Source organism: Centroberyx gerrardi, chromosome 14, assembly GCF_048128805.1.
Source record: "Centroberyx gerrardi isolate f3 chromosome 14, fCenGer3.hap1.cur.20231027, whole genome shotgun sequence".
NCBI lineage: Eukaryota > Metazoa > Chordata > Actinopteri > Beryciformes > Berycidae > Centroberyx > Centroberyx gerrardi.
The window spans coordinates 28,314,001-28,341,690 of record NC_136010.1 but is presented as its reverse complement, the minus strand read 5'-3'; the positions used below and the strand labels follow the sequence as shown (position 1 = coordinate 28,341,690).

The 27,690-nt window shown below is 40.0% G+C and overlaps 3 protein-coding genes across 3 annotated transcripts in view; 2 read left to right on the top strand and 1 right to left on the bottom strand.

Annotated features, from left to right (window-relative positions):
- Window positions 1–7,212: 7,212 nt before the first annotated feature.
- On the top strand, window positions 7,213–8,313 carry smim1 (small integral membrane protein 1). Its single transcript, XM_071916654.1, has 2 exons — window positions 7,213–7,307; window positions 8,190–8,313. Exons 1-2 carry the CDS (start codon window positions 7,213–7,215, stop codon window positions 8,311–8,313), a joined length of 219 nt encoding a protein of 72 aa, XP_071772755.1.
- Window positions 8,314–10,769: 2,456 nt separating this feature from the next.
- Window positions 10,770–19,744, bottom strand: lrrc47 (leucine rich repeat containing 47). Its single transcript, XM_071916687.2, has 7 exons — window positions 19,141–19,744; window positions 17,431–17,898; window positions 16,678–16,794; window positions 16,308–16,423; window positions 14,312–14,414; window positions 13,645–13,734; window positions 10,770–11,552 (listed from the first exon to the last, which is right to left on the bottom strand). The coding sequence occupies exons 1-7, from the start codon at window positions 19,708–19,710 to the stop codon at window positions 11,331–11,333; spliced, it is 1,686 nt and encodes a 561-aa protein (XP_071772788.2). The 5' UTR covers window positions 19,711–19,744; the 3' UTR covers window positions 10,770–11,330.
- A 645-nt stretch (window positions 19,745–20,389) lies between these two features.
- The window catches only part of cep104 (centrosomal protein 104), a 37,980-nt gene continuing 30,679 nt past the window's right edge, over window positions 20,390–27,690 (top strand). The window contains exons 1-5 of the mRNA XM_071916697.2: window positions 20,390–20,429; window positions 21,407–21,533; window positions 22,704–22,877; window positions 23,795–23,933; window positions 27,033–27,095. Of these exons, the coding sequence (XP_071772798.1) occupies window positions 21,421–21,533; window positions 22,704–22,877; window positions 23,795–23,933; window positions 27,033–27,095 (489 nt within the window). The 5' untranslated portion in view covers window positions 20,390–20,429; window positions 21,407–21,420. The remainder of the gene's footprint in view (window positions 20,430–21,406; window positions 21,534–22,703; window positions 22,878–23,794; window positions 23,934–27,032; window positions 27,096–27,690) is intronic.

The window sequence follows — 27,690 nt, the reverse complement described above, 5'->3', positions numbered from 1 at the left end:
ACACACACTGATGACATCACAATTCATGTTATGTTGTGCCTCACTGAGCACTAAGATCATAGCTTATAAAATATGATGTGATATTTGACTATTTGCCAACAGAAAGTGAAGTAAATTGGACACAGTGCTTCCATTCAATTTTGTTTCCCAAATTATTCTGGTATGTTCAAGTTGTGATCAAAATTTTGGGCAGTAGCCAACTGGTTGCCAAAATGTATTAATGGTTAAATCAGCAGATATCTGTTTTGAAACCATGTGATTCTTAAGTTCATTGGCTGCAGTACCACAGTATTTCTCCCTTTAGTTAGCTTCTTCTCAATAAAACTGTAATAGGAGTTTGGCTCAGTAGGTAAAATGTCTCACATGTGATAGGTTGTGGGTTCAAATCCAGGCTTGTCCTTTCCCAAGTCATTAGTTGTTAAGAAACTTTATATTTTCTAATAGAAAGTTTGGCCATTGTAAATAACTTCAACAATGTGGTTGCAATGATAAATTTGACAGAGATCACAGGCCAACACAAAATTAGCCATGACTTGTATCAGGGATCTAAGTCAGATGTTTAGTTCTTGTGGCCACTGTGTATTGTTGAATTTGTCTGTTTTGTGTTTAAAAGCATAATAAAAATATTGTAATAAAAAAAAAATTTTTTTTTTTTAAATTGCCTTGACTAACAGACTGTGTGTCTGATCTTCACAACTTGTGTGTGTCTGTGTGTGTCTGTGTGTGTCTGTCTACTGTCTGTAATGATTTGTCTGTCTGTCTTTTCAAATTGTGCTTGGACCCCGCAATCGGCGCTTGCGGCTCTATTTTATAGCCTATTGACGGTGCTTTGCCTGATGATGTTCACCGACTGGAAGTCAAAGTTTACCCACCTTTTCATTTACCACTCAGTCACTGGATATAGAGTACGGCAGCGTATTGATGTCACAGTGGGAAAAAAATATAGGCTCAGTATCTCGTTATAACGAGAAACTTTTCTCGTTATAACAATATCTTTTTCTCGTTATAACAAGATATTTTCACTGACATCAATGACATTTTTTCTTGTTATTACGACATACCAACTTATCTCATAACGAGAAACGTTTCTCGTTATAATGACATACCAACATATCTCGTTATAACGAGAAACTTTTCTCATTATACCGAGATATCAACTTGATTGTGTCTGAGTCAGGATGAGTTGAGTGAGTCTGATTGTTGTTGCTGACTCATTCCATGAGTCTGAGTCAACTTGATTAAATCGTGTAAACAAGCCATTCTCAATTTCTCCGATGTCCATAGGCTGTTTTCTCATTAGGTTATAGATCTTTTTCTCATTATAACAACATTTGAAAGTTTCTTGGTATCTCGTTATAACGAGAAAAGTTTCTCGTTATAATGAGATAAGTTGGTATGTCGTAATAACGAGAAAAGATGTCATAACATGAAAATATCTTGTTATAACGAGAAAAAGATCTCGTTATAACGAGAAAAAAAAATCTTGTTATAACGAGATACTGAGCCGATTTTTTTTCACTGTGACATCAATACACTGCCGTAATAGAGGACTGAAAAAGAAAAAGTGGTGTGGTCAAATTTTCTAAAAGTATGTTTTCTACAGCGTATTCAGACAACAAAGCTTGCAGATAATTTTGGTCACGTTTAAAAATAAAATAGATTAAAAAAACTGTAAGATTGTTCAGTGTCCATGTGACACTTATCAGTTTAATATTCTAATTCAAAATCTAAAATAGAAAAATGGAAACTTTAGTAGGCTACAATATTCTAAAATTTGTTGCCCCCTTTCTTTTCTCTAATTTTCTCATTTTTGTTTCTCGGTTTGAAAAGAGGAAAATTCTGTGACCTTTCAGTTAATATTTCCATTTTCAACTGATTTGATGCAACTCGCTCCCCAAGTTATGAGCCCATCCTTAGTTATAGGACTTTAATATTGTCAATTAGTCGTTTCTCCGCTAAAAGTGTCTGCAACTCAGAAACCCAAGTCCTAATGCAACCATATTTAGCAGGTGGGCTCCAATCCGAATAGAAATATTTTCTGATACGTTATGAGTGCAACGAAACATGATTATTGAGATAGACATGCTTGCTTTTTTTTTTTTTACATTTGTAATGAGATGCCCTGTATTGTTGTGGGTCAAATTTACCTTTATTTATTAAAGAAAACAGTAATAATAGTAATCTGCCTATGTAGCCTTTGTAGCTGTATGTGAGGCTGGGCCAGTAGTGAGACCACTTGCTGCACAAGCCAAAGGTTAGTGGCTTCAAGTACCAACATCGTATTTATTCAGAAAAGAATGAATGTAAAGCTATTTCTAACAAAAAAAAACCTCAAATAAATTTCGATAGTTATGAAAGCATGCCCCGAAATCAATATGGCAACTAGCCCTACTCTCCCCTATAGCACTATAGCACTACCTGGGTACATTAGTTTGATTCCCATTGGGGCAACCCACACCTAAATGTACACACTCATAGTATTGTAATTACTTATTCGTTATTGTCTGTACTAATTTCCGAAGTATCTGATTTCTTTACAGTCATTTCTACAGTAACTTTAACAGTAGCCATGTAATAGTTTTACATGGATTCAGTTACTCCCCAGTCTAGTTTCCATGGTAATGTAGGATAAGGATGCTGTGTTGTTCCACCGCATACTTGTCTGTTGTTATAATATTAATATGTAATTTAGGCATATATAGTTGTAGGAGCCAAATATGTTGTTGAAATAACCAGAATTGAATTGCCATTTACTGTGTGTACACTGGGTGTCGCTGTGTTATTATCTAGAGCTCAGGTATATTCACTGTTGTCGTCAGGTGTTTGAACCCGGAAGGGCAAAGGGTTTTTGACCGCTGTGGCGCTAAGTTTGTTTTGTCATGCTATGAGCGGTGTTTTTTGGTTTTCGATGGAAACAGGAAAATGGACTGTATTCACACTTATGCACGATGGAAACAATAAAGAGATCGTGATTTGCAATTGAAGAACAGCCTGCAGATTCCGTACTGAACGCAACACACACAAACGATAGCGTATGATAACATCAAATTAGCAAAGCGCGTCAACCAGGTCACTCCTGGTTTAGACATCTCAGTAGCTCAGTAAAAGATTGAGCTCCTTTAATAATAGTGTTGTGTATGTATGTGTTGTATGTAAGATGTGCTCCTAGGAAGAAGTTGATCTAGATCAGGGGTGCTCACACTTTTTCAGCATGCGAGCTACTTATAAAATGACCAAGTCACAAAGATCTACCCACTACAAAAATGCAAAACATAGAATTATTTTCAAATATATGGTATTGCGATGGTAGACTGGCAGATGAGGCAAACGCACTTGGAAAATGACATCGTGAAAAAAAAGTCCACCTCCCATTCCATATGAAAGTGATATGTTTTTGTCTTCTTACTTGGTCCAGCAACCCCACTCATTTTTGATGGTCATAAGCTTTCTTTAGTTTTAAAGAAAAAAGCGAGGGCTTAAAATTGGAGATAACTCGCTGACTAGCTTGTTAGGTTTTGCTGCACTTAGCGCCTTTTTGCGCATGCGCGGTGACCTAAAGGTCAGAAAAATTTAGTTGTCATCTGACTGGCTGCCCTGTATGTCAATCAAAAAAAAAAATAGACGTCTATTTTTTTAATGTCATGCGATCTACCAATACACTTTTGCGATCGACTGGTAGATCGCGATCGACGTATTGAGCACCCCTGATCTAGATTCTCACCTGGTGTTCAGTGTCATAGGTTTGATTGTCCATGAGAGGGCAGCGGTGCACAACATCAGAACTGGCAGGTCCAGAGCTACAAGCCAGCAAACATGGAGGAGACGAGTACTGGCCACATCTCCCTGGTCTCTGTCACCCTCTGGCCAACTTGGGGCCCAAGGTTGCCCTGCCCCCAGTGAAGCCCCAAGCCCTGGACCTGGACCTGGCTTTAACCCCTTCCTCCATCATTGGTGTAACAGGCTATATATACACAGTATTAAATCTGTTGTTTAGCACAGAAATAATTTCTCTTGACTGTTTAAACCAACTGAAAACACATAGAAGTTGATGTTAATGCCAGATGTAAAGACAGCCTTTATAATCTGTGTAAACATGGAGAAACCACATGGAATCTGATTTTTTTCCTGTTTAAAGGTGCTACATGTAGCATTTTAACATCAATAAATCATTATCACATTAATTTTGAGACATTATTATAATTCCTGTAAACAAATGAGACCATTGCTGAGAAGACTCTCAGCCTCTACCAGCTTCTACACTGTTTGACATTGTGTGCAATGTTGGATTTGGTGGGAAATCTGCTGGATTGCTTTACGGCACAAAACAAGACGAGGGCGCTGTTTTCCAGAGCAAACAGAGCTAAAGCTTTTGAGTTTCTGGCCACAGCAGATGGCGGAAAATTACTTACTAAATTCAGTAAAGGAAAAGAGAAAGCCTTTGATCTAGGACACAAAGATTTTATTTGCGACAGGAAGCCACAGGGTTTATGGGAAATGTGGTTTTAATTTTGAGAAACACTAGCACTAACAATACCACTGGTGTGAGATAGAGGCTACCAGTCGTCTCGACTATGGCCTCATGTCTTTACGGTAATTATACTGAGGTTACACAATCAATTTGACAATCATATATTGATGTTTAACAATGCTGCACGAAGCACACTATTAAGCACCCATGAGAAGATCAGAGCTGACTTTACTGTTTGCTGATATAGTTTGGTTTCTGAACTGCTGCATCAAGCTAGCAAGGTCAGTTGTCCCATTTGCGTATTGCTGTTGAGACCAGTATCGAGGTTAGAAAGTAAAGGGTGTAATGTTAACTATAGGGTTAAAGGATGAGGCTGGTGTTTTTTAATGCATATCTTACCGTCAACAAATCCTATGAAAATAACAAAATCAGCAATGAATTTGTTTTGTCTCGTCCATGTAGCCGGTGCCCAATGAAGCCATGTCCCAGTAGCCATAGAACTCCATTGTATTAAAAAAAACGGTTAAAAACACGTCACAGAGCCATGCCGTTGCTCTGGCAGCATATTTCATCATTGCGATGCACCGGGCCAGCCGACTTTTTCCTCAAACAACTTAATAAGCCGACCGCAAACACGTTTTCCATCTCAGGAAAGTAGTTCCGTAGCACCGAAAATAGTCCCCGTCGCAATGAAGAATTTGTTCCCATTTGAATTTGATTTGGTAATAACTACAATAGCCTGATGGTAACAGTTAGCGATTTTTAAAATTGAAACTATGTCTGTATTTAAAGGTTTTTAGCTTACAATTGGAGCCAATGACTTCCGGTTTAAAGGCTAAAAAGGAGCGTGAGGAGTCGGAAAGTAATGGGAATAGAGCAAACGCATTGTTGATTTTATTTTCATAGTATTTGTTGTTACAGCCGTGGCCATACTCCCTGTGTTCCCAGTGTTTCCCCCTGTCTGTCTCTCTCTATGTTTTGTTTGTGTCTTGGCGTGGGCATGGTCTCCCTACCTCCTGCCCCTGGCTCCCGGCTCAGCTCGTTCCACACACCAGTCTGCTATCAGCTCATTACCAGTCTGCTCACCTGCTGTTCATCATCTCATCAGCCACAGTATCTACCCCGGCTCTTCATCCACTCATCGCCAGATTGTCGACTCAGTTCACTCTGTTAGTCACCTTCTAGCCGTTTAGTCTGTTTGCAGTCCCGTCCTGCATTTTACCTAGACTCACTCTTGCCTCTTTGTCCAGATCCTGTCCTGACTCCTGCTGCCTGCTCCAGCTCTGGAAACCTGTCAGCCCTTCGTCCAGTCTGCCGCCTCGTCAGTCAGCTGTCAAGCCCGGACTCCTCCACTCTCCAGGCCAGCCTCGTCCTCTTACCCTACCCTCAAATAAATCTTTATTTGAACTGTCCTGCTGCCTCCTTGTGTTGTGTCTCTGCCTTAGAGTCCGCCAACCTTGAACCCGTGACATTTTCAACAAATGTCACGGTAAGAAATGCATTAAAAAACGCCAGCCTTATCCTTTAAGTGTAGATGCAGGTAGCTGAGTATAGTGCAGCATGGGAGGCGTATCTAGAACACCAGAACCTCCTGTTGGTCCTTCTGGAGGTGTTCTGGGTCTAATTCAACCAAACATTTGTGATAGTATAGGAACCCACTTGAAAACTCCAATAACATACCTGCTCTCACCCTTTTAACATTCAAGATTTGGCAAAGTTTAGTGGTCAGGCCAAATCATCATGAAACAAAACTGACAACAAAGCACATTTACCTTTGCAATGGGCCTTGGGACATTGAATAATTCCAGTTCAGAATAAACACAGAGAGATTGTTTCACTTTTTTCTCCTCTGGCCTCGGAGAGATGTGGTTTCATTTAATGCACAGGATTGGCTGTTCTGCTATCTGCACAGGATCTGTCGAAACCGGAGACTAACCTAAGCACTGAGAGCTTGAATTGCTCTTTATCACTGAGAAAGAGTCATATAAGGAGGCTTAATAGAGGAACTGGAATACAACCAGTGGATTTATGACGCGATGACCTCAATGAACATTTGAACTATGCCCAAGGTTTCATATAGAGCAAGAGGCTTGGCTCTCTCAGCCACAGTTTGTCTTAAAAGCCCTGGAAAGCAGCGCATTCTTGGCAGGCCATCACTCTTTTCAGACCGGTACAGGTGAGCACAACTTGAGTTTCGTGTGATGATATAAACTGAACATTGCTTTGACTAAGTGGCATTCCACAAATCACTGCCTTGTGAATCTGATTATTTTCAATCATATGGTCTGATTTAGGAGTTGATTAACGAATATAAATTTCAAAAAGACATTGAAATGATTTATTTGCACATAAGAAATTGAATGTCATATGTGTAATAAGTGGAAAACATGAGGTGACACCTTACTTGAGGTGCAATGTGATAGATAAACTTTTCTTACAGTATAATCATTAGACAAACATCAGAAAATTACATCCAATATCATTATTAACTATACAGTTGCCCCATAAAGTACATTCTTTGTACATTGTTATACCATGCTTTGATTATAATAATGATGAGCATGATAAAAGTTCTAAGCACCAGTTCAGGTAAAGTGTTACCAGACATTTTGTTGCACGCTGACAAAATATTCCTACTCATGGTGATATTGCACAATCGATATCTCTCCAGGCTGAGTAGGGAACGAGTGAGTGAACGGTGATTGCAGCAGATAAACCTCTTGAGGAGAGGAACGGCTTCCCACATGGACGCAGACGGTGCTGGCAGCGTGCAATACGACCGTTGGAATGAGGACAACATCAACATGGACGTGGCTGCGCCGCAGTCCGGTGTGATGAGGTAAGACAAGACACGGCCTGACAAAAAGATGGAAAGATCAAAGAAAGTCTTCATCTCGTTGAGAATTTTCTGAGGCTGCTGATGAGCAATCTACTATAGCTGTAGGAAGATTTGGGTGAAGTACACTTAACACACAACAGGTGGGGAACTTGGGTACAAAGAAAAGAGTTCTTGAATTTTAGGACACATGGTGATGGAGCTTGCAGAGTCCACATTGTGCCAGTGGGTCGACATTGGGTTTTTATTAAAAATCCAGCAAGTGTCATCTACCTCTGATATGATGGATATGATGCAGTTTGATTCATCCATCCACCCATCCATCCATTTTTTTAGCTGCTAGGGCTGCGGTGGCATACAGGGCAAGAAGAGCATCCCTGACATCCTTTTTCTCTGGAACTTCCTCTAGCTCTTCCAGTTTGTTTGATTACATATTTATTGCAGAATTGATCAATGCTACACTGGTTGTCTATGGGAAGCCCTTAACCTGAACTGATTCTAATGGATTCCACAACAGTATGAATATGTTATTATCATCATTATCCTGGCTTTCAATGGAGAGTTTTAGTGTCCCATTAAGGTCTAAATGTTGTTTCAGAGGCTTTTCCACCCTGACAGATACAATTCTGGGGGAAACACTAAATACTCTGAATTTGTCTGGTATGAAAAGGGTCACAGCACAAAATTTCAGTATCAGTCTTAAAAAAACAAATGTAAGTAAAATGCAAAATAAGAGTATTGGCAGGCTTTGTAAGACTTCTACAGCCATTTCACAACAGTAGTGATAACATGGTGAAACAGGGGCATTATGTAATATCAGAATAACATTGGTCTGTCCTTAAGATGTTTGACCTGACTCTGCCTCTCCTTTTCTTGCTTTTAAAGGCTCTACCACAGAGTGTGTACTGGCAACACCGGAGTAGTGGTGAAGGCGGCAGGAGCTTTGGCTGCACTGGTGTCCATTTACATCATAGGATACGTCACTGGATACTACGTCCATAAGTGCTGACTGTGGAGTCCAGCCAGGAAGGAAAGAGCTTGCATATGGACGTTCTGGATGAACCAAAAGGCCATGCTTTTTGACGTCAGCAGTCACAAATGAAGCATTTTTAATGCTGAAGGGAAGTCAAATCCACTGTGTTTCAGAAGTCAGGCAGATAATTAAAGTTTTAAGAGAAATGGTCAATAAGTTGTTTTAAAACGATGGATTCAAAATTAGCATGGTACATCACAGGGACCAAGTGTAGGGTCTGAATTTCTGGTGAAATCATCATTTTTTTTGATGCAAGAATATTGGAAATAATGTTTGTAAGAGTATGTAAATAATCTATATGGAATCTCTATTCTGTGTTTAATCTTTTGTTGTCTCAATAAAACTGGGCTATTACAACCGTGCCTCAGTGATGTCTAGATTGAATTTCAAAGCAGAAAGGTAATAGGAGTGCTTAAAGTATCCAAACAACCAGAGGTGCTCTTCAAGGCCGGGGATTGTACTGGAAAGAAGGAAATAATATTACAACCAATATGATATTATGGCATAAAAATATGCAAATAAAGTTGATTGTATGATTATATTGGTGTAAATACATTTATATCCGCTATTTGAATTACATTCCAATGATGTGATGCTATGCCTAATGTACATACATTCAATATTGTGACAGCAAAAACATCTATCTAATCAATCTCCGTTGTAGATTATCTTTATGGTAGCCACGTCTTGCTCCTCTGCAGGATTTGAGCTGTTCAGCTCATCATTTGACGTGGAGAAGAGACTGGAGTTGACTTCCAGGACCCATTCTGCGATCCTCTGGTCCGTGTAGTACTCATCGTCCTCATTAAGGCAAAGCGAGCCTCTGCCAGTCTTTGGACGCCCTTTGTCTTCTGAGCACTGAGATTCTGTTTCAATAGCCGAATCATCGGAGCACAAATTTCTTTGTTGCCTTGCTTCACAGAGACTGGCGTCGCGTTTAATCCCGACTGGCATCATCACACCGCTGTCATTGGCACTGGGGTCACTAGTGTCATTCTTCTTTTGACTTATTGTAGGGTCCACCGGTGCTGGAGTCAATGTCACAGATGGCTGGGCATCAAAAGGCCTTTTTACAAGTCTAGGGCAAGTCTCTGAATGCTGGATGACCGCATTGTTTCGTGCTGCAAGAGCACCACTGATTTTATTTGATTTATTAGACCTCTGAAGTCCTTTCCCACACCAGGCAACCGACACATGAAACACTGTATTTTCTTTCATCACACTAGAAACTAATAGTTGGGTATTGCTTCCATTTGTTAAGGTTGACCGCTCGGTGTGTAATGGTACAGAAGTGCGCTCCGCTTTGCCAGAGATGATTCTTGATCCACTGATAGGTGGTAACGGGATGTCGTGGTGGACTGAAGCAGTAGAAACTGGTCTCGGTTTAGTCTGAACCATGAAGTGTCTTGACCGAACCAGGTGTGCAGGGTTGGCTGACTTTGCAGCTGGTTGAAAGTTTGCGGATGTTCGTGCGGTCTTGACGTTCGCAATGCTCAGCCTGTCAATCCGTTGGACGTTAATCTCCAAGCACTGACTTTTCCTCTCAGTGACGTTCAATCCCCATCGGCTGAACCTCCAATTCCTGTTTGATTCTGACCAAGCTTGCTTATTCTGAAGTACTCTGTGTGTACTTTTCATAGCTCCGACAGGTTGTTGCTTTTAAATGAAAACGTGCATCTTCTGTCAGGCAAACTAATCCATCTTTGACGCAGACGGACACGCTTGACCGGCAACTTTCTTTTATACTGCCCGTCTCTTCGAGACGCCTCCCTCGCACACACGCACACACAACCCTGAGCAGTCACTCGATCTGTAACAGTACCCATGCGCTTTCTAGTTTACCTTTGAATACCCAAGCTCTTTCACAGTTGACAAAGAGCCACGCATCCTGGACACACAACCTCCAAATGAAACCTTTTGCAAGTCTTTCATATTAATGTAAGCCTTTACATACTAATGCATGACATTTATCATAGAAATAAACGTCTGTTTTGCTACTCTCTGTTTACGATTGCTATAACACAATAGTGATTCAACGCATAGTCAGTTCATAAAAGCTTTTCCATTTGCTGTTCTAAACACCTGGTGTCTGGTAGCTCTGTCCCGTGAAAGTGATGCGTTTTACTTTCTGGTTTGTTTGGAATAAATAGAAGAAGAACTGGGTAGTTAGCATGAGCAGCAAACAGACAAAGAAAAGAGCGCCACCCACAGAAACTCAAACTTCAGGAACAGAAAATCCAAGAAGAAAGACTACACAGTACTGGACACACTGATTGACAGGTCATCTCAAGTGCAGTGCAGAAACACCACAGCAATGAACGTTTAGCACCAAAGATAGAGACTAAATAAAAAAAACTAAAAATGAGGAACTCAAGAATGACCACTTTTAGGAATTCATATTTGGGAAAAAAATTGTAAACCACTGTATGTGCCATATGAAATACATAATTGAATGACAACCACCTGTGCCTCTGGCTGTTGAAGTTAAAGTTTATTTTTAAGACTCATTCAGACTTTATTCCCTGCTGCTAAAAGGGTAAATGGAAATGCTTTATGTTTATAAACAAACAAAAACAAACTAATCAAAAGACATGGTTTTGGAAGTAATACAAAAACAAGTATACAAAAATTCATATTTTGTGTATGTTATATAAACGTTTAATTTACGTCATTTTTAGCATGCTCTCAGGAAGTGCCAACAGGATCAAAACTGTCAACACCATTAGCCTACACAGGCCTGTATGTGGTTCAGACAGCTGGTAAATTAAACGGTCAACATTTATTAACAACTAATATTATGCCGAAATCAAACTTCTGCAGGATTTTGCCTGAATGACACAAACAATCCCATGGTCAGGTTTTCTTTGCTGAACAGGATTCCTGTATGTTTACAAATGCGTGTTCAAAAATTCAGCCTTAATTTCGGATCTGCGCAGGATTAATTAGTGAAGCATGTGAATGAGTGTAAACAACAGAGGTTACGGACAGTACGACTACCAGACGACGGTCAAGTTGCTGACGTCGTTGGAGAGGTCGGTCTTCGATGGGTAGACCACCTTGAGGTTCCCGTCTTGGTCGACGGTTCGAATCTGCTGGACGATCAGTTCGCTTGAGGTGTTGCTGTCGGCGGCCGGTTCGGGAGGCGCCTCTCCTTCCCCGTCCGACCCGGCCTCCTCCTTATGCTCTGCTGTGAATTTGTTCAATTCCGCCATTTTCTGTGGTAAAAACATGGGAAATGCCTGTTAAATGTGTGATAATTCTTGGTTTGTTTATGAGAATCTCTCTTCGCTCTACAGTTAGTATAATTCTCCCAAAAGTTCTCAAGACAAAATACAGTTACGGTCATCAAAACAGCAATTTGTAAAACTCAACATTTAGATATTAGGGTTAGACTGATACTGTTTGAAGGCTAATACAATATTTTTGTACTGAAGCTGCTAATAGACAATATTTAATACCTTTAAATTTGATCATTTTCATGACAAAAAAAATCCAAAAATGACAAGTATTCAGTTGGAAAAGCCTCTGAAACAGCATTTAGACCATGGGACACTACAACTCTCCATTGCAACTTATTGAAACTAAGTATAAACATACTACTATGGTGTGGAATCTGATCAAAATGTCTCATTAGAATCCGTTCAGGTTAAGGGCTTCTATAATAAATATGTAATCAATCAAACTGCATCATATCAGAGGTGGACCACACTGACTGGACCAGAACTGAAAAGGCCAATATTGACCAAACTATTACATAAACTTATTAATGGATTTCAAATATATCTACCATATACATACATACAAAGATTTTCCTCAATTCCTTTAACGCATCTGACCTAATGAAACTGTGGCAGACCTGGCTAACCGTATCCCAAACATCTCCCAGATGAATCCTCACGTTTGTTTACGTTGCTAAAATATTCAGTACTGGGGGTATGTGATCTGTCGCCGAGATTGTGGAAATATCGGACTAGTTCTTCGGAGCAGGAAATGAGTTGTGCGTCCTTGCAAACCTAAACCTGCGGTTTCAATTTCCAAGTCACGTTCTCCGTGTAAGAGCTCCTCTGCAACTCCATCTAATTTCACATCACCGGTAATTTAATTAAAGCTCTATTCAAGTGGGGAAAAGGGATTAAGACGGGATTGTTTAGCAGTTGTGACAGGCTGCTTTCTCAGTGATGGTGAGGAGTAATTGTCCGGTTGTCACTAGGGGTCACATCATTCATTAATTTATGCGTTCCATTCGTTTTTTTCATTCATTCCTTTTCAGGGTCATGGGGGAGCTGAGGCGTATTCCGGGTTACATTGGTCAGAATCAATAAAAAAAAACAGAAAGAGTCCAGATATGATCCGACTCCTTCGATCTGTTTAGACGTGAACGTCACCCAAACAGGTCGACGGTGTGTGCAACAATGCGGCCGAGGCTCTAGAGTTGCAGCGGCGGTATTGTGAGCTGTGTGTGTCAATCGGTGACATTGTACACCGCCGGGACGGGGCGGCCTGCCGCGGTGAGCTCACTTCTTCCACTGACAGGAGGGGTGGGGTGGGGGGGTCAGACGTCAACGGATATTGCTGCCCTGACAGTTTTCCTCATTTCCCCCCCACACCTCTCTGTTCTTGCGAGAGGGTCGGTAATCTGAAGTCACGTGAAAATGGAGAGTTGCTTTTTCTTGGAATCTGGATCTGTGTACTTGTGTTTGTGAAAATAACATGGAACTTAGGGTTAAGACTGAGGTGGGTTTTTGAAGGCTGTTTTTTTGGGATTGAGAGTGGCGATAGTGGATATTCAATATCTTTAAATCGTTCAAAAATTCAATTCAAAAACTTCAAGTATTTGTATTCTTGTCAGAAGGTGGAAAAGCCTCTGAAACATCATTTAGAACATGGAACACTAAAACTCTCCATTGAAACCCAGGATAATTATAACAATGACTAAAAACATATCAGACATGCTTGTGTGGAATCTGATAAAAATGTCTCATCAGAATCAGTTCAGGTTCACTTCTCCCCATAGACAACCAGTGTAGTATCGATCAATTCTACAATAAAATATGTAATCAATCAAACTGCATCATATCAGAGGTGGACAACACTGACTGGACCAGATGTAATTTTTTAATAAAAAGCCAATATCTGCCTCATATATTGGTCTAAACCTATTGGCAATGTGCTGAATCAGTTTACAAAGTGACTTAAAATCTTGAATAATTCAGATTTTCTAAGCGCAAAACTTACAGAATAGCTAACCGAAGTGGTGGCTGTCTTAATTTTTTCAGCATAAATCAACAGAGAAAGAGTGAAGCTTACTGCGATGAGAGCGTCCATGACGTCTTTACAGGTCTGCAGGCTGGTGGAGCTCGTCACCTCCAGGAACAGCTCTTTGGTCGTCTTCCTGATCTGTAACACAGAAACCGGCTGATTGTGTCAATGTATATTATTTCCATTTAAATATATGGCAACAGATATGTCTTGGATTCCAATTAGACAAAAACCACCTTGCATATTCGATGGATCGTTGGGTTCATTGTCATTTGTCAACATCAGCTCGACTGTATCCTATCCAAATCTCTGTGACAGCATTTAATTTCACCTCCTCTCTTATCTGAGGACTCAATTATGATAACTAGGAAGGAAGCATAGGTAGCAATAAAACATAATTTCTGTTTGTATCCGGTATTCCTGTCTAGTCAGTCAATGTACAAAGTCCTATAAAAAAGCAACAAAAAAAAAAACAGTTTAACTATCAGCCAGCCTTATTTTCATTTTAACACACCCTTACAATGACATGCAAGTCACTGAGGTGTTTAAGATCTTTGGATAACATTATGTCAGGATTGCTTTACATAATGGCATCCTTAAAACAGATTAAATTCCAGTTTTGGCTGCTTAACTGTTGAGAATGACTTAAGCAGTGACCTGTGAGAAAGACAACTGTCTATGGTCAGATTAAGATCAAACACACACACACACACACCTTGGTTTTCTCACTGTTGGTGATCGGTGGAAATGAGATCACATGTCCATCTGCATCCAGCAGGCAGGGGTAGAGTGCTTTGCCATCCAGAAGCTGCAGGTATCTGTAACATACAAAAATAAAATAAACATAACATAAATAAAATAAAATAAAATAGATTGTTCTTGCAGTTATCCAGAAGCAGAATTTATAAAATCCTTTACAAAACATAAAACAAGGAATAGTAAAATGCATAAAATAAGATAACAGTTCAGTCACATTCAAAAACAAGTGTGCAAAAATAAATCACAGAAATTAAAGAAAACATGAGTAACAAAACAAGGGGAAAAAAGGAAATTCCAGTTTCCAAAAAAGTCCACAAAAATGTGTTCTCATGAGTGCCACTGAATTAAACAGACTAAGTTCCAAAGGCAGGTCGTTCCACAGTCTAGGAGGCCTGATGGCAAAATCACCTTTAGTCTTGAGTCTAGACTGAGTACTGAATCAATCACCTTTAGTCTTGAGTCTAGCATGAGGACAGTTCGAATCAATCGGGAGGGCTCTGGCTCATAGGGAACTTAGAAATCTGCAATGTAGCTTGGGCCCAGACCTAGTCATGCTTTAAACATGATCGGTAAAATCTTAAAACCAAATCCAAATCTAAATCTAAATCTAAATGTAACCAGTGGAGGGATGTTAAACTCATGGACAGCTGGTCTCTTCATTTGGCATCAGTTAAAATCCTAGCTGCTGCATTCTGGATGAGCTTAGGTGACCTTCTCTGGAAGATGAAATGCCTTGAAAAAGAAGGTTAACATTGTGTGTATCATTGAATGCAAAGCATTCAATGATAGGATTAAGCTGGGAGGAATGAAAGGTTGTAGCATTCAACTGTAAACCACAGTGTGGATGCAGTTGGTGTATGTAATACCCATCTAACTTTGGCTATATAATTGAACTGACAGTAACTCATAAAGCCTCCGTAGCACTTTACTTGAAGTACATTGTGATGCATTACAAGCAGATTATAAGCCTATTAGGAGCATGGATGAATTTTACTTGCAATATCACATCATTAACCATGTGTTTATCATATCATGCTCTGATTAAAATAATTATCATGCATTCACAATGTGTTCCCAAAAACTCTTGCTTGTAAAATGGCACTATGCAGGCTAAAAAGTTGTGCTGTGAAACATACTGGTATTCTCATTTTCAAAGTGTTATACTGCCCTCATGTGTCGAAACAAAAAAAACAGCCTGCTCATCATGCTGGAGCTGAGCCCCAAACAAAGGAAATGCTGGATAAAAGAATGTTTTCTTTGTGCCGACAACCCGCCCAAAATCCCCTCCAAACAGAGACAGGAAAGAATAGTGGTTTTATTGTTCCTGGAAAATAATGACATCCAAAAATCTCATTGTCATAGTGCAAGTGGGAGGCCGTGCCTGCTTCCACTTCAGAGGAATCTGTCTCCAAACTGAAAGGGTTACAAATCTAATTCTAATCCTAATTCTAATGTTTTTCAATAACACTTTACATGAAGTGCTTTGTGATTCATTACCAGCAGATTATAAGACCATTAGAAGCAGAGATTAACTTTTCTTACAATATGATCATCAGACAAACATCCCAGATCATGTCATTGACTATACAGCTTTCCCATAAAATATTCAACTGCCTACATTTTTTGCAGTGTTTATTATATCACGCTCTGAATATAATAATCATAATGCGCTCACAATGTGTTTATAATGCACTCATGTTGCCTCATAAGCACCACTTCAAGTAAAGTGTTATCTGGTTGTTTGTGAGTAGCTTTGTGTATATATCTTGTTGGTCTTGCTTTTTTTTTTAATATATTTTGAAAATCAATTGATATTTGCACAAAAAATCTCATTCACATCACCTTCTCCAACTCCAACTAAGCAGTAACTTTCAAAACTTAAAGACACACACACACACACACACACAATGAGACAAAACTAATGTTATGTATAAGTTGTGTGTTGTACTGACTTGTGGAGGCCCGAGACGTTCTGCCTCTTCTTCTGCTTCCTCTGCTCGTCGGCCTCCAGCTGAAGCTGCCTCATCAGCTCCACGGCCGTTATCTCCTTCCGACCCAGCGGCACGATCTAACAAAACAGTTTCATCATCATGTTCAATCTGAGGCTTTTTAACAGCTTTCCATCGACAACTACAATGAAATACACAGCGACTGATATAAACAGAGAAATGAGAACAACTCTAGTCCGATCAGAACATGTTAGGTTTTGCGTGGCTGGGCTTGATTTCTCACCGGAAAAACAGCGAACCACGAAACCGCAACAGTTTATGGACTTCTAAAGCTGAATTTAATGCATAAATGGTATATTTAATAGTATGATACCTTCAGCTGGGTAGGTGGCTTGGCGTCGTACACCAGTGGAGCCTTGAGAAGCTGCATGTCATGAGTTGCGATGGTTGCAGTGGTCCTTTTACCACACAAGTCATCATGAAGCTTGGTCTAGAAAAACAACAGGGGAGTGTTTTTTTTTTGGTGAAGTGGTAATACTCTTGAGTTATGCACAGAGGTGTTACCAGTTCAACTTTGCTCGAGTCCCAAGTCAGTCTCAAGTCTTGACGCACAAGTTTCAAGTCAAGTCTCAAGTCTAAATGTAGATTACCAAGTCAAGTCCAAGTCATTAATGTCAAGTCTCAAGTCTAAATGTAGAACAGCAATTCAAGTCAGAACAAATCAAGAGTCCAGTATCAATTTAATATCTTAAAGAAAACTAAATATCTAGGACTTTTCAATGCAATATGGATTTAATAGGATAAAAACTTGGTAAGAGCATCATGAGTTTGATTTCTATAATCAGTTTCAACTTCAATAAATTCAATCATTCCATACAAATTCAGAAAACAGAATTTAAATTCAGTCGTCTGCTGGAACAAATCTCATCACTTTCAATCTAAGTCATTTACACAAACACAAGATCTCAAGTCAAGACTTTAGAAACCTTTTCCAAGTCATCAAAGTACAAGTCAGAGTCAAGTCCCAAGTCACCAGAACCCAAGTCAAGTCTCAAGTCTTCTCTTCATGCATCAAGTCAAGTCTCAAGCAAATAAAACTGTGACTCGAGTCTGAGTTTGACCTTACCTGGGCCATCAGGAACCTCTTGAGAGAGTTCCCAGACTTCAGGTTCATGCCCCGGACCACGCAGCACACCAAGTACGGCCGAACGTCCTTCACCTCCCCGCTCACTGTGACCGTGAGCGCCGCGGGGGCGTCGGACACGTGCAGAACCTTCACCACCAGCTTATTCAACTCCTCTTCCTCGTCCTCGTCGTCCGCCGCCGCCTTCTTCTTCTTCCTCTGCCTCTTTTTCTTGTCTGCGTTTCGTCCCCCCTCCGCGTCGTCTCCATCCTCTCCTTGCCTTCCTTTTCCTTTTCCTCTGCCGCCGGCTCTGAGGTAGTCCAGGATGGACTTGGTCTGGCAGCCGTTGACCATCTTCTCCAGACGCTTGTCTTTGAACTTGTTGCCTTTGAAGTTGATCTCTTTCAGCTTGGGGCAGTCGCTCAGATCTGGGGGGATCTCGCTCAGCTTGTTGTTGGAGAGGTCCAACATCTGGGGAGACAGACATAAGCATCAGTTGGGTGTGGCAAGATGCGGCACTCTCCATACCTTAGCCTAAGTCAGCAGTTTTTTTTTTATCATTATAATGGAGAGCAAAGATAAAGCAAAATTTCTATGTCTATTTGGAAGCCATATCTTTAAAAGTCACATCAGGAAGCATCAGGACCAGTGTTCCCTCTAAGATGATAGGTTGGTGACCTAACAATTTATCACATTGACCAAATAATATCTTTGTCAGTCATGTGTCATTGTACCCCAGAAATTCCCCAGAAATGTTGTCTATTGTCTATTTAGACTTTGCCATAGCTTAAGGTTTAGAGCAGTGATTCTCAACCTTTTTCATATCAAGGACCCCTAATTTAGTCCACATTAGGGCCACGGACCCCAATTTGATGAGATTTTGTCTCTCTGACCCAAATCTGAGAATACTTTTATTGTTAGATATGATTTTGTCCAGAATTCCATGACTATCTGTATTGTAGGTAGAGAGATAACAGTGAAACTATGATCAAAACAGTCATTCTTCTATATTCTCTAATTGTGTTAACTTCTTGTAAATTAAATAATGGTGAAGTTTAACAATTGACCTATTTGCTGGGGACCCCCTAGGACCCCACGTTGAGAACCACTGGTTAGAGAACTGACATCCCTAGACAAAACTATTTGCACACATTATCTAAATAGCTAAATGCCAGAATTTTTGTGGAGAAGATTTATAGCAATATGAGGAACAACCCCCCCCCCCCCAAAAAAAAACAACAACAACAATGATCTACCATAGAATATTTTGCACTTTGGCCCCGATACTTTCCGTTATGTTGTGTGGAGGGACAAGCCAAACTCATTGAATAATCTGACAGTTTAATGTTGCCTTGCGTATCGGCAAATATACTCGTAAAATATGATTTAAGACCTTTAAAATATAGCTCCTCTTAAATTCGGCATACCTCTAATCCACCTAGCAGCACTTAATTTCAATCAAATGTCAATTTAGAGCATTGGTTATTAACATTGTTTGCTACCGCCCTCCACAGTGTAAGTTAGCGTTACTTTGGGAGAGGAAGAATGGGGAAGTAATTTAAAAAGTTGAGGTTTTATTTAAATAACTGCTGCTTGGTGTATTTGGGTGTACGCCGAATTGAAGAGCAGGTCCCACTCATTCAGAAAATGGCGTGTTATGTCAGATATGTATGCGTGCCGATACGCAAGGGAACACTAAAATGTTCGGCCTACCTTCAGAGCGGACAGCTTGTGAACATCACCACTCAGCTCTTCAATAGAGTTGTCCGAGGCGACCACAGTGCTGAGGAGATCCAGCCGGTCTGAGTAGAAGTCAGCGGGGAATCCCGTGATGTGGTTCTTGGATATGTTGATGGTGGACAGCTTGGTGCACTGGCTCAGTCCTTCAGGCAGGCACTCCAGGCTGTTGCAGCTCACATTGAGCGTGTTCAGTTCCCCAAGCCGAGTGATTTCCTCTGGTAAAATTCGGAGGCTGTTGACTGAAAGGTCCAGAACCTTCAGGGAGCCGAGACTACCGATGACTTTCGGGATGGAGGCCAGCTTGTTCCTGCAGAGGATGAGGCTTTGGAGGTTTGTTAGATGTTTGATGTCCTCGTGGATCTCTGTCAAACTCGGACACTGGCTAACTTCAAGATAATTCAGCAGTTTGAGAGAAAAGATGGCAGAACTGAGACCCCCATTAGAGGAAACTCTGCTGTCAACCGCCGTGCCCTGTAAAACCAGTTCACGTCTCTTCTCTTTCGCTGCTTTGTCTATTTCTGGCCATTTCTCTAAGTCATCCATGCTGTTGCTAAACACCACTTGTCAAGTCTTCTTCTTCTCTGGTTTACTGTCGGACGGCAACCAACGTTAGAGCTGCATGCTGCCACCTACTGCACGTGTCTGTAACAGCGTGACTACACTTGTCAAGTCAGCCAGGACAACAAAAAATAGAACTTCCGATCAAAATCTTCAACATAAATGATATTGACAACGACTGCATTGGAGCATTGCAAAGTAATGAAGTTAAAGAACATATTTAAGAAAGAACAGATCAATTGATGATATATACATGATCATAGTTGTTTGTCTGTTTGTTTTGCACAACCTAATGTTTATTTAGTTTTTAACGACACAAATGTTAGGCTTTTATTTTGAATGGAAAGTCGCATAACTTCCGGTATTATCGCTAACTCTGGCTGCTTGACGTTGCTCTGCTTCGCCAGACCACCAGGAAGAAGTTATCAAAACGTATATTTGGAAGCTTATCGATATTGTCATTCGTCACAACATGTACGCATAACTATAATACAACCAACAATAAGTGGGTCTTATTGCGAAATAGCTGCGTGAAGTGGCTGTTGATGTTGAAAATTATTTGCACATGTCGAAACTTCATTGACCACAATTCCTTGCGAGTGACCATAATACTGCCATTGCGCATGTCCGCGCTGGTTGTTGTCAGCGGTGGTTATGGAGATGAAATGGGACTGCGACCTGTCAACATTACGGTGATGTTCGTGGTAAGATATCTTTGAAATACATGCAGTAAAACTTCCATTTACTTTAAACTTGTTATGTCGCATATCAGTTGTCAGTACATTTATAGGATTCTAGCTGGTGAAAATATAGCAACTGCAGAACTAGCTAGCTGTCTGGCTGAGTACTTAGCTAATGCGGTGGTCTGTCCCCCCCCCCACGTCCTCAAATCGACAGGGGCTCCCTGTCCTATCCAAGATAGCTCCGTTTTTATGTATGGAGAGAATGGTACGCCAAACTCAATTCAATAATCCGTCCGTTTAATCTTGCTTTTCTTATTCTCATACACTCCTCGTAGAACATAACGTGAGAACTTTTACGAATCGTTAAGATCCACTGTGCAATTCGACATACACTCAACACACCAGACAGTACTTATATACTTATATACTTATAAAATCTGGACTTTACAAAGTGGTTCGCTGTGTTTCCCATAATCCTCTTCCACCAGAATACACCGTGAAGCGCGGTAGCGAGCAGTGTGAACCAATTCTAAAAATTGAGATTTATTGAAACACTGTGCTGGTTGGCGCATCATTTGTATGCCGAATTGCCACTAGACCCTATTGATTCGTAACGGCCTTAAATTATGATCTACGAGGTGTGCACGTTTGCCGACAAATAAGGCAACACTGAATTGTCAGATTTTTGAATAGAGTTTGGCGGGACGTTCTCTCCTAGAAACCTATCAAGACTAGGACTTTCTACACACCAGCAGGAACATCTAAAAACAACCTTTGTAATGTCCTTTGGGGATTAACAGAGTATCACAAAAATAATTAAAAATGCTGTTTGGAAACAACAATTCATAGTCCACCCTTGCCAGGTTGGTGTCAAAATAAATAAAACCTTGGCCAGGTCTCCCTTGAAAATTAGATTCTTAATCTCAGTGGGACTAACCTTGTTAAATAAATAAAATGAAAAAAACAAAAGACAATCTGTTGCTTGTCTGTTCTGTCAGTGTCCATCAGAGGGATGCCCAGGAAGATTGGATTCATCGTGGTCAGCTCTTCAGGTCATGAGGACAACTTCAGTGCCAAGGAGCTGATGATCCACGCACCCACTGTCAATGGCTGGAGATCCACCAGGTACAGACACATAGTGGTTTGTTTTTAAGTAGATGTTAGAGTTCAATGACTGACACTGTATGATTTCACAAAGTAATACACTCAAACACATTCTCTGACCGTTCACTGATGACTCCAACTTGATTTTATCTCACACAGATTTCCAATCGCTAATAAAAAATAGCCTTTGAGGGAATGGTTAGTATCTCAAGATGGTTTCAACTCAGTAAATTATCATTGAATATTAAAAAGTTAAGCTGCATTATATTTACAAATAAAAAAAGAAAACATACTGTAAGGAATATGCAAAAGTCATTGTTGATGCAGTAGAAATGAATCAAGTTCCTTGCATCTGTTCCCTTGGAATGTTAGTAGATCTGAATCTGAGTTGGAAAAACCATATTGATTCAGTTCAAAATCATTAAAAGCTATGTAGTTCATGTTACATGTCTGCTAACATTGTATTACAGCATGATTGACCCTTACCTAACATACTGTAATATTGTCCGGGCCAGCACATACCTGTCATATCTTAATAAACCATGTGTACAAAAAACATTAATATGAATGACTACTTTCTCAGATCATTATGAAACTTCTGCCAATTTAACCTAAATATTGTGAAGAGTTTATTGTCGTTAAGCAACTTCAAAAAGAAACTGTCAACAGATCTGAGCCAAGCTACATCGTCACACTCTCTTAAGTTGCACTATTAAATTATTGGTTCTCTCTCTCTCTCTCTTATATATTCTTTCTTTCATTCATTCACTCACTCAAGGTTAGCCTGTCTGCCCCTAGTGGCCATTAGGAGGCATGGAACACGTGGAGAATCTCTCTCTCTCTCTCTCTCTCTCTCTCTCTGGTGTACACACACAATTCTCACAATTCTTGTTGACCTCTCATGCACCATAACTATATCTCTTGTTTTTCTCGTTTGTACCAATTTTTTAAAATATGCAAATAGATAAAATAAATAAATTCAACTTTTGTTTTTTGATTAATCGTGCAGCCCCTTCCACGCACTTTGTTCCCTGTGACGCTCCTGTATGTGATTGTAAATACTTTGGAAACATGGTTTTAACTTCAGTCTTTATGGTCTCTCTTTACTGAGTCCGACAAATAAAGGCGGAAGATGGCAAAAAATAATCCTTAACAATCTCTATGGTAATGTTTGCGTCCCTCCCCCTCCAGGTTGTGCACCTACCCCCAGCAGATCACCCTCCAGCTGGTGGAGCGCTGCAGGGTGAGGAAGCTGCAGCTGTTGGCCCACCAGTACCTGATCCCAGCCAAGGTGGAGTTCCACATCGGAGACACCCTCCCTGAAACCAACACCCCCGGGTTCCCCGCACAGCTCCGCAGGCTGGGGTGAGACTGCAGATCAGGCCGGGGACAGCTGGGACACTCAGCTCTCAGCATCTCTTAATCAGAAATACACATTTAGGTCGAGATAAGATGAAACTTTAATGATGGCTGTTGGGAAACTGGGTCGCTAAAGCAGCAGAATAATAATGGAATTACAGCAAAGAAAAATAGCATATATGTAGGAATTGGGGTATTAAACACAATGGAACTGGCAATTATGACACAAGAATGTATTAAGTTGAAATATAAGAATGAAAAGTATGAAATATATGAATTACAGCATGTATGCAGGTCAGGGCGTGCCATATAACAGAGACAAAAAAAGAATGAAAAATATGATGATCAAAGGTACCAAAATCATTAAATATATGCAGTATGAAAATACAGTAAGTGAAAAATAATACTAATATCAACATATTTGCAAAGTAACACATGACAAAAGTATGCTGCCCTCTTGGCCAGGTCGCTCTTGTAAAAGAGATTTCCTTTTAATCTCAATGAGATATTACCTGGTTAAATAAAGGTTAAAAAAAAAAAGAGAGAATATGAAGAAACAATGTGAATTTACAACATAAAGGGAAATGAGCAGGTCCTGAAGAATCCCTGCTGACTATTAGGAAAGAGTCCTTTTCACAAAGGCATAGAAAAATGTATTTATTTTTATTTTTTTGTTACAGATACTCCAAATGTAAAGTGCATGATGTAGAAGTGCTAAACAAACGTTTCTATCACAATTTCCTTCGTGACACATTGCCGGTATGCGCATCGCAGTATATATAGAGAGAATGTACAGAGAATCCACATACACACAGCTGATGTCATTTGGCATTACCAATAGGAATTACCATAGAATGCAAATGTAGTGCACTGTCACGGCAGAAGAGGTGAACTGAAAAAGCCACATTGTACTCTATCCACAGGTACGTCTCTCTATCGGACAATGAGAAGACAGGCTTCAAGTCCCGGGAGCTGAAGTCCGTCCACGTAGACGCCATCGGAACCTACCTGAGAATAACCTTCCACAGAAACCACACCAACCGCTACAACCTCTACAATCAGGTACTCTGTCAGATAAGAACTTTATTTGTATAGCACTTTTCTAAAAACAATGTTCACAAAGTGCTTTACATACAACAAAAACACAAAGAGACAGTCATGTAAAAGTACCACAATAAAAAGTATGGCAAATGGAAACAACAATAAATGAAAGAAAAAGGAGAAAACAACAAATGGTACTGAGTTGCAAGAGAGGTGCGAGACGCTCCAATTAACTGGCAAATCACATATTTTTTGCTGCTTTTTATTCCTGTAGACTATCATATAAAAGTATAGGAAATGAAAAAAACTATAGGAAAATGAAAAGACTTCTGGTGACGTGATGATTGTGTTGCTCACAGTGTGAACATGGGATTAGACGCTTGTTTGGGGTTCTCGGATATGAAATCAAGGCAAGAAGCATAAAAGTAAACAATCATCAATCAAGGTAATTCATAAAAACATCATCACATAAAAGCAAGTCTATAAAAAATAAGTGATTTTAAAAAAGCATACAGACCTCTTTGGACTGAGCCAGAAACAATTATGTATAGCTTCCTACAATGATTTAGTCAGTGCCAAAGTGGCTCCTATCCAGAAATTAGCGAGGACCATGATAGATCATCAGAGGTATGTTAAGCTCTACAGTGAAGTAGGTGACAAAATTTCAAACACAACCAATCATCATGATGGCAAAAACTAGGAAAGTAAGGTCCCGGTTGAAAATAACAGGAATTATCCTTTAACACAGTTGGACTTAATGTCCCTTAACAATTCATTTCTTGTTGCCATTTTTCATATTCTGCACATATATATTGAGGGCTTGGAGCCTATGGGGCGTAAGTGCAATTTTGGGCGAATATGAGTATTATATATCAATTGAAAGGTCTCAGTGAGATCTTTTCAGTGCCAAAAGGACACAACTGAAATCATGACCCATAAGTTTTAATTAAACAAAACTGAAAGCCGTAACAGTAAAAGTAGGGTTTTGTTTGCTGCCAAAAGGGCGTAACTGCACTTACGCCCTTTTGACACCAAGCAAAACCCCACTTTTGACACTGAACAAGCATTGTGGGTAGAGGATTCTAACAGCACTTAGGTCAACTCAAAATGCATGCTGACGTAAGTAATGCTAGCATAGCAGCATGATCACATCATTTTTAGTATCCTATTCATATCCTAATTAATATTCTAGGTCAATATTAGATTAATGTAAATATGTTAATATTCCCATGAAATACTTAGGCCTATAGATTCAAAATGTTATTTTATAATGTTAGGAGTGTGAACTGGTCAAGATGAGCTCTGGTAGACTGCTGGTAGCTGAAGTTATCCCTCAGTCTTATGAGGAGTTTTACAGGTCTTTGAATGTGTCCCAGGTAGGGATGTCAGTTTCGGTTAATTTTGCTTTCGATAGGCCGACACCCATTAACCGGTAACTAACCGGTTAATTTTTAAGAAAAAACGCAAAATTAGTGAAATACAAGAAAGTGGCGCTTTCCTTTTAGTCCGGCGCTCCATTAACTCAACTAGTGCAGTGCCCGTTCGCCCCGCTGCTGCACAGAGCGCTGTTCGCTTGTTTATTCAAAGTTTATTAATAATGACCGTGTCGCGTGTCCAAATTGCACCAAATCCGACACTGCACGTCCTTGGTCCCCAGCAATACACCCGCCAAGTGTGAAGTAAATCGGACGAACGGTTCTCGAGATATGTGAAGAACACACACACTCAGTCAGACTCACAGACAGACCGAGATTCTTGCTTTAGTAGATAGATGAGCTTTGGCGCCGCATTTCGAAGCGCTGTCCATTTGCTGTAATTTGCATATAAATATCTGCACTTGTTATGCACGCCGCGGCGTAGCCCGTTTTAATATTAAGTGCTGACTCCGCCCACCCGGGCCAGTTTCGGCGTACGCCGTTAGCAATTACAAGTGGACCCTATCCTACAGTCCCTGCTCTCAGCGGAGGGAGGGAGCTACGCTGTGTGTGGCAAGCGCTGCGATCATCAGACCTCTCTGGATTAGACAAGCAAGTAGAGAAAACCGGCATCAACCGAACCAATTTATTGCCAAATGCTTTGGGATTCAACACATTAACATTGCTTCCCATGGTCAGAAAAAGTCGCCAGATTTGTCGCTAGTCGCTTTTGAGAAATAAAGTCGCCAGGGGGGTCTGAAAAGTCGCTAAGTCTAATGACAAAGTCGCCAAATTGGCAACACTGGTGTATGCAAATTAACCTATAGACCGACATGCGTAACCGGTCAAAAATATTCTCTATTCTGATTCTATTCATTGACATCCCTAGTCCCAGGACACATACAAACATGTATTATACTAGCAAAAGAGAAGTAGTAGTTTAGAATCAAAAGTAGTTTCTTATGTCTATAGAGGTTTATTAAAAAGGTTTATTCAAAGTTTTTAACAGAAAAAATTTATCAATCAATTTGATATGTTCCATGTAGCCTACAATTTTAAAGGCCTTGGTGAAAGTTGCTGAGCATTACTTCAGGATAAAGATATTCATTCTGATCTTGTTTTATATTTCAGTGTTGATTGAAGTGTAATTGCTAGATTTGTATTAAAATGAATGTGTTTTACAATTGTTTACTTACATACGCCCATATTCTGCATGGCTGTATTGGGACAATGTTTGTGCCAAAACGGCGTATTTCACTCTTTTGTCATTTTAAAAAAAGTTAACAAATATAATTCAACTTAAACTGTAGCAGTATTGTTTTTATAGTAATGCTCAATCTGATAACACAAAAAGTTAAAATATTGTGCTTAGTATGTGGTATGTAGCTATGTTCAAACAGAAATAATCTGGTTTTGTCGGCTTTGTTTCTTTATTTTTGCTGTTGTGTTGGTCTCAAATTCAATTCCAGGTAGTGTTAAAACGGCCTTCTGAAACCTGCAGACAGTGTGCGATTCGTTACTTACAATGTAGTGAAAGGGAGGCCAGGCCTTTGTAACACACTATTACTAATCCATTTTTCACATGCATTGATTTTCACTTGATCAGTAATTTGTACAGACATACACTTCCACACTCATTTTTAACATTTTCTCTCTCAGTTCTGTTTCATTCAACCACCTCACCAACATCTGTTTATGATTTCAGGTTGCTTTGGTTGCCATTAATGTTCTCGGAGACTCTGTGGATGGCAGTGCTTTTAACACAATTGTAAGTGAGCGCTCCTGAACGTTTGTCTGTGTGAGTGTTCATCCGCATGTTGTGTTGAACTTACATCTGCACAACAGTGGGTGGTGCTGTTGTGTTGTGAATGTGTGTAGAAATTTCCCTGTCATCAGTCACTTGGAATTGAGTTGATTGATGTTTCATCACCCATCTGTTGTCATTGAACTCACAGTGATGGCCGTTTTAGCTTTTGGCGCAGTAAAACGGGAAACAGGCTTAATGAGCATTCATCATATAATGCACTTTAGTGGTACAGCATAAGCTTATATGAGCCAGACTCACATATCAACCACCAGCTTATTGTCTTATAAGATGCAACATGTCATTTCTGGGAGAAAAATGGTGTAATAGTATAATAAGGATCCTATTTTCCTCTTGGGACGCTATTTACTCCATACTTTTTTTTTTTTTTTTTTTATGACCAATTTTTTATTGATTCATATACATGACTTGGGCCGCTATCATTCCCCTTCCCCATTCCCCCTCTCAGGCCTCTTCAAAACAAAAACAAAAAACAAACAAATAAATTTAGATGTACAAGTTCTGTGCATGTGTGTGTCAAGCCATCAATAGTACAACG

Excerpts from the sequence above, each read along its gene's own strand:
- smim1 (XM_071916654.1), top strand. The coding sequence starts at position 7,213 with ATGGACGCAGACGGTGCTGGCAGCGTGCAATACGACCGTTGGAATGAG. Across the intron at positions 7,308-8,189 it reads CCGCAGTCCGGTGTGATGAG|GCTCTACCACAGAGTGTGTA; the intron begins GTAAGACAAGAC and ends TTGCTTTTAAAG.
- lrrc47 (XM_071916687.2), bottom strand. The coding sequence starts at position 19,710 with ATGGATGACTTAGAGAAATGGCCAGAAATAGACAAAGCAGCGAAAGAG. Across the intron at positions 16,424-16,677 it reads AGCCACCTACCCAGCTGAAG|ATCGTGCCGCTGGGTCGGAA; the intron begins GTATCATACTAT and ends CTGTTTTGTTAG. Across the intron at positions 13,735-14,311 it reads CCAACAGTGAGAAAACCAAG|ATCAGGAAGACGACCAAAGA; the intron begins GTGTGTGTGTGT and ends TCTGTGTTACAG.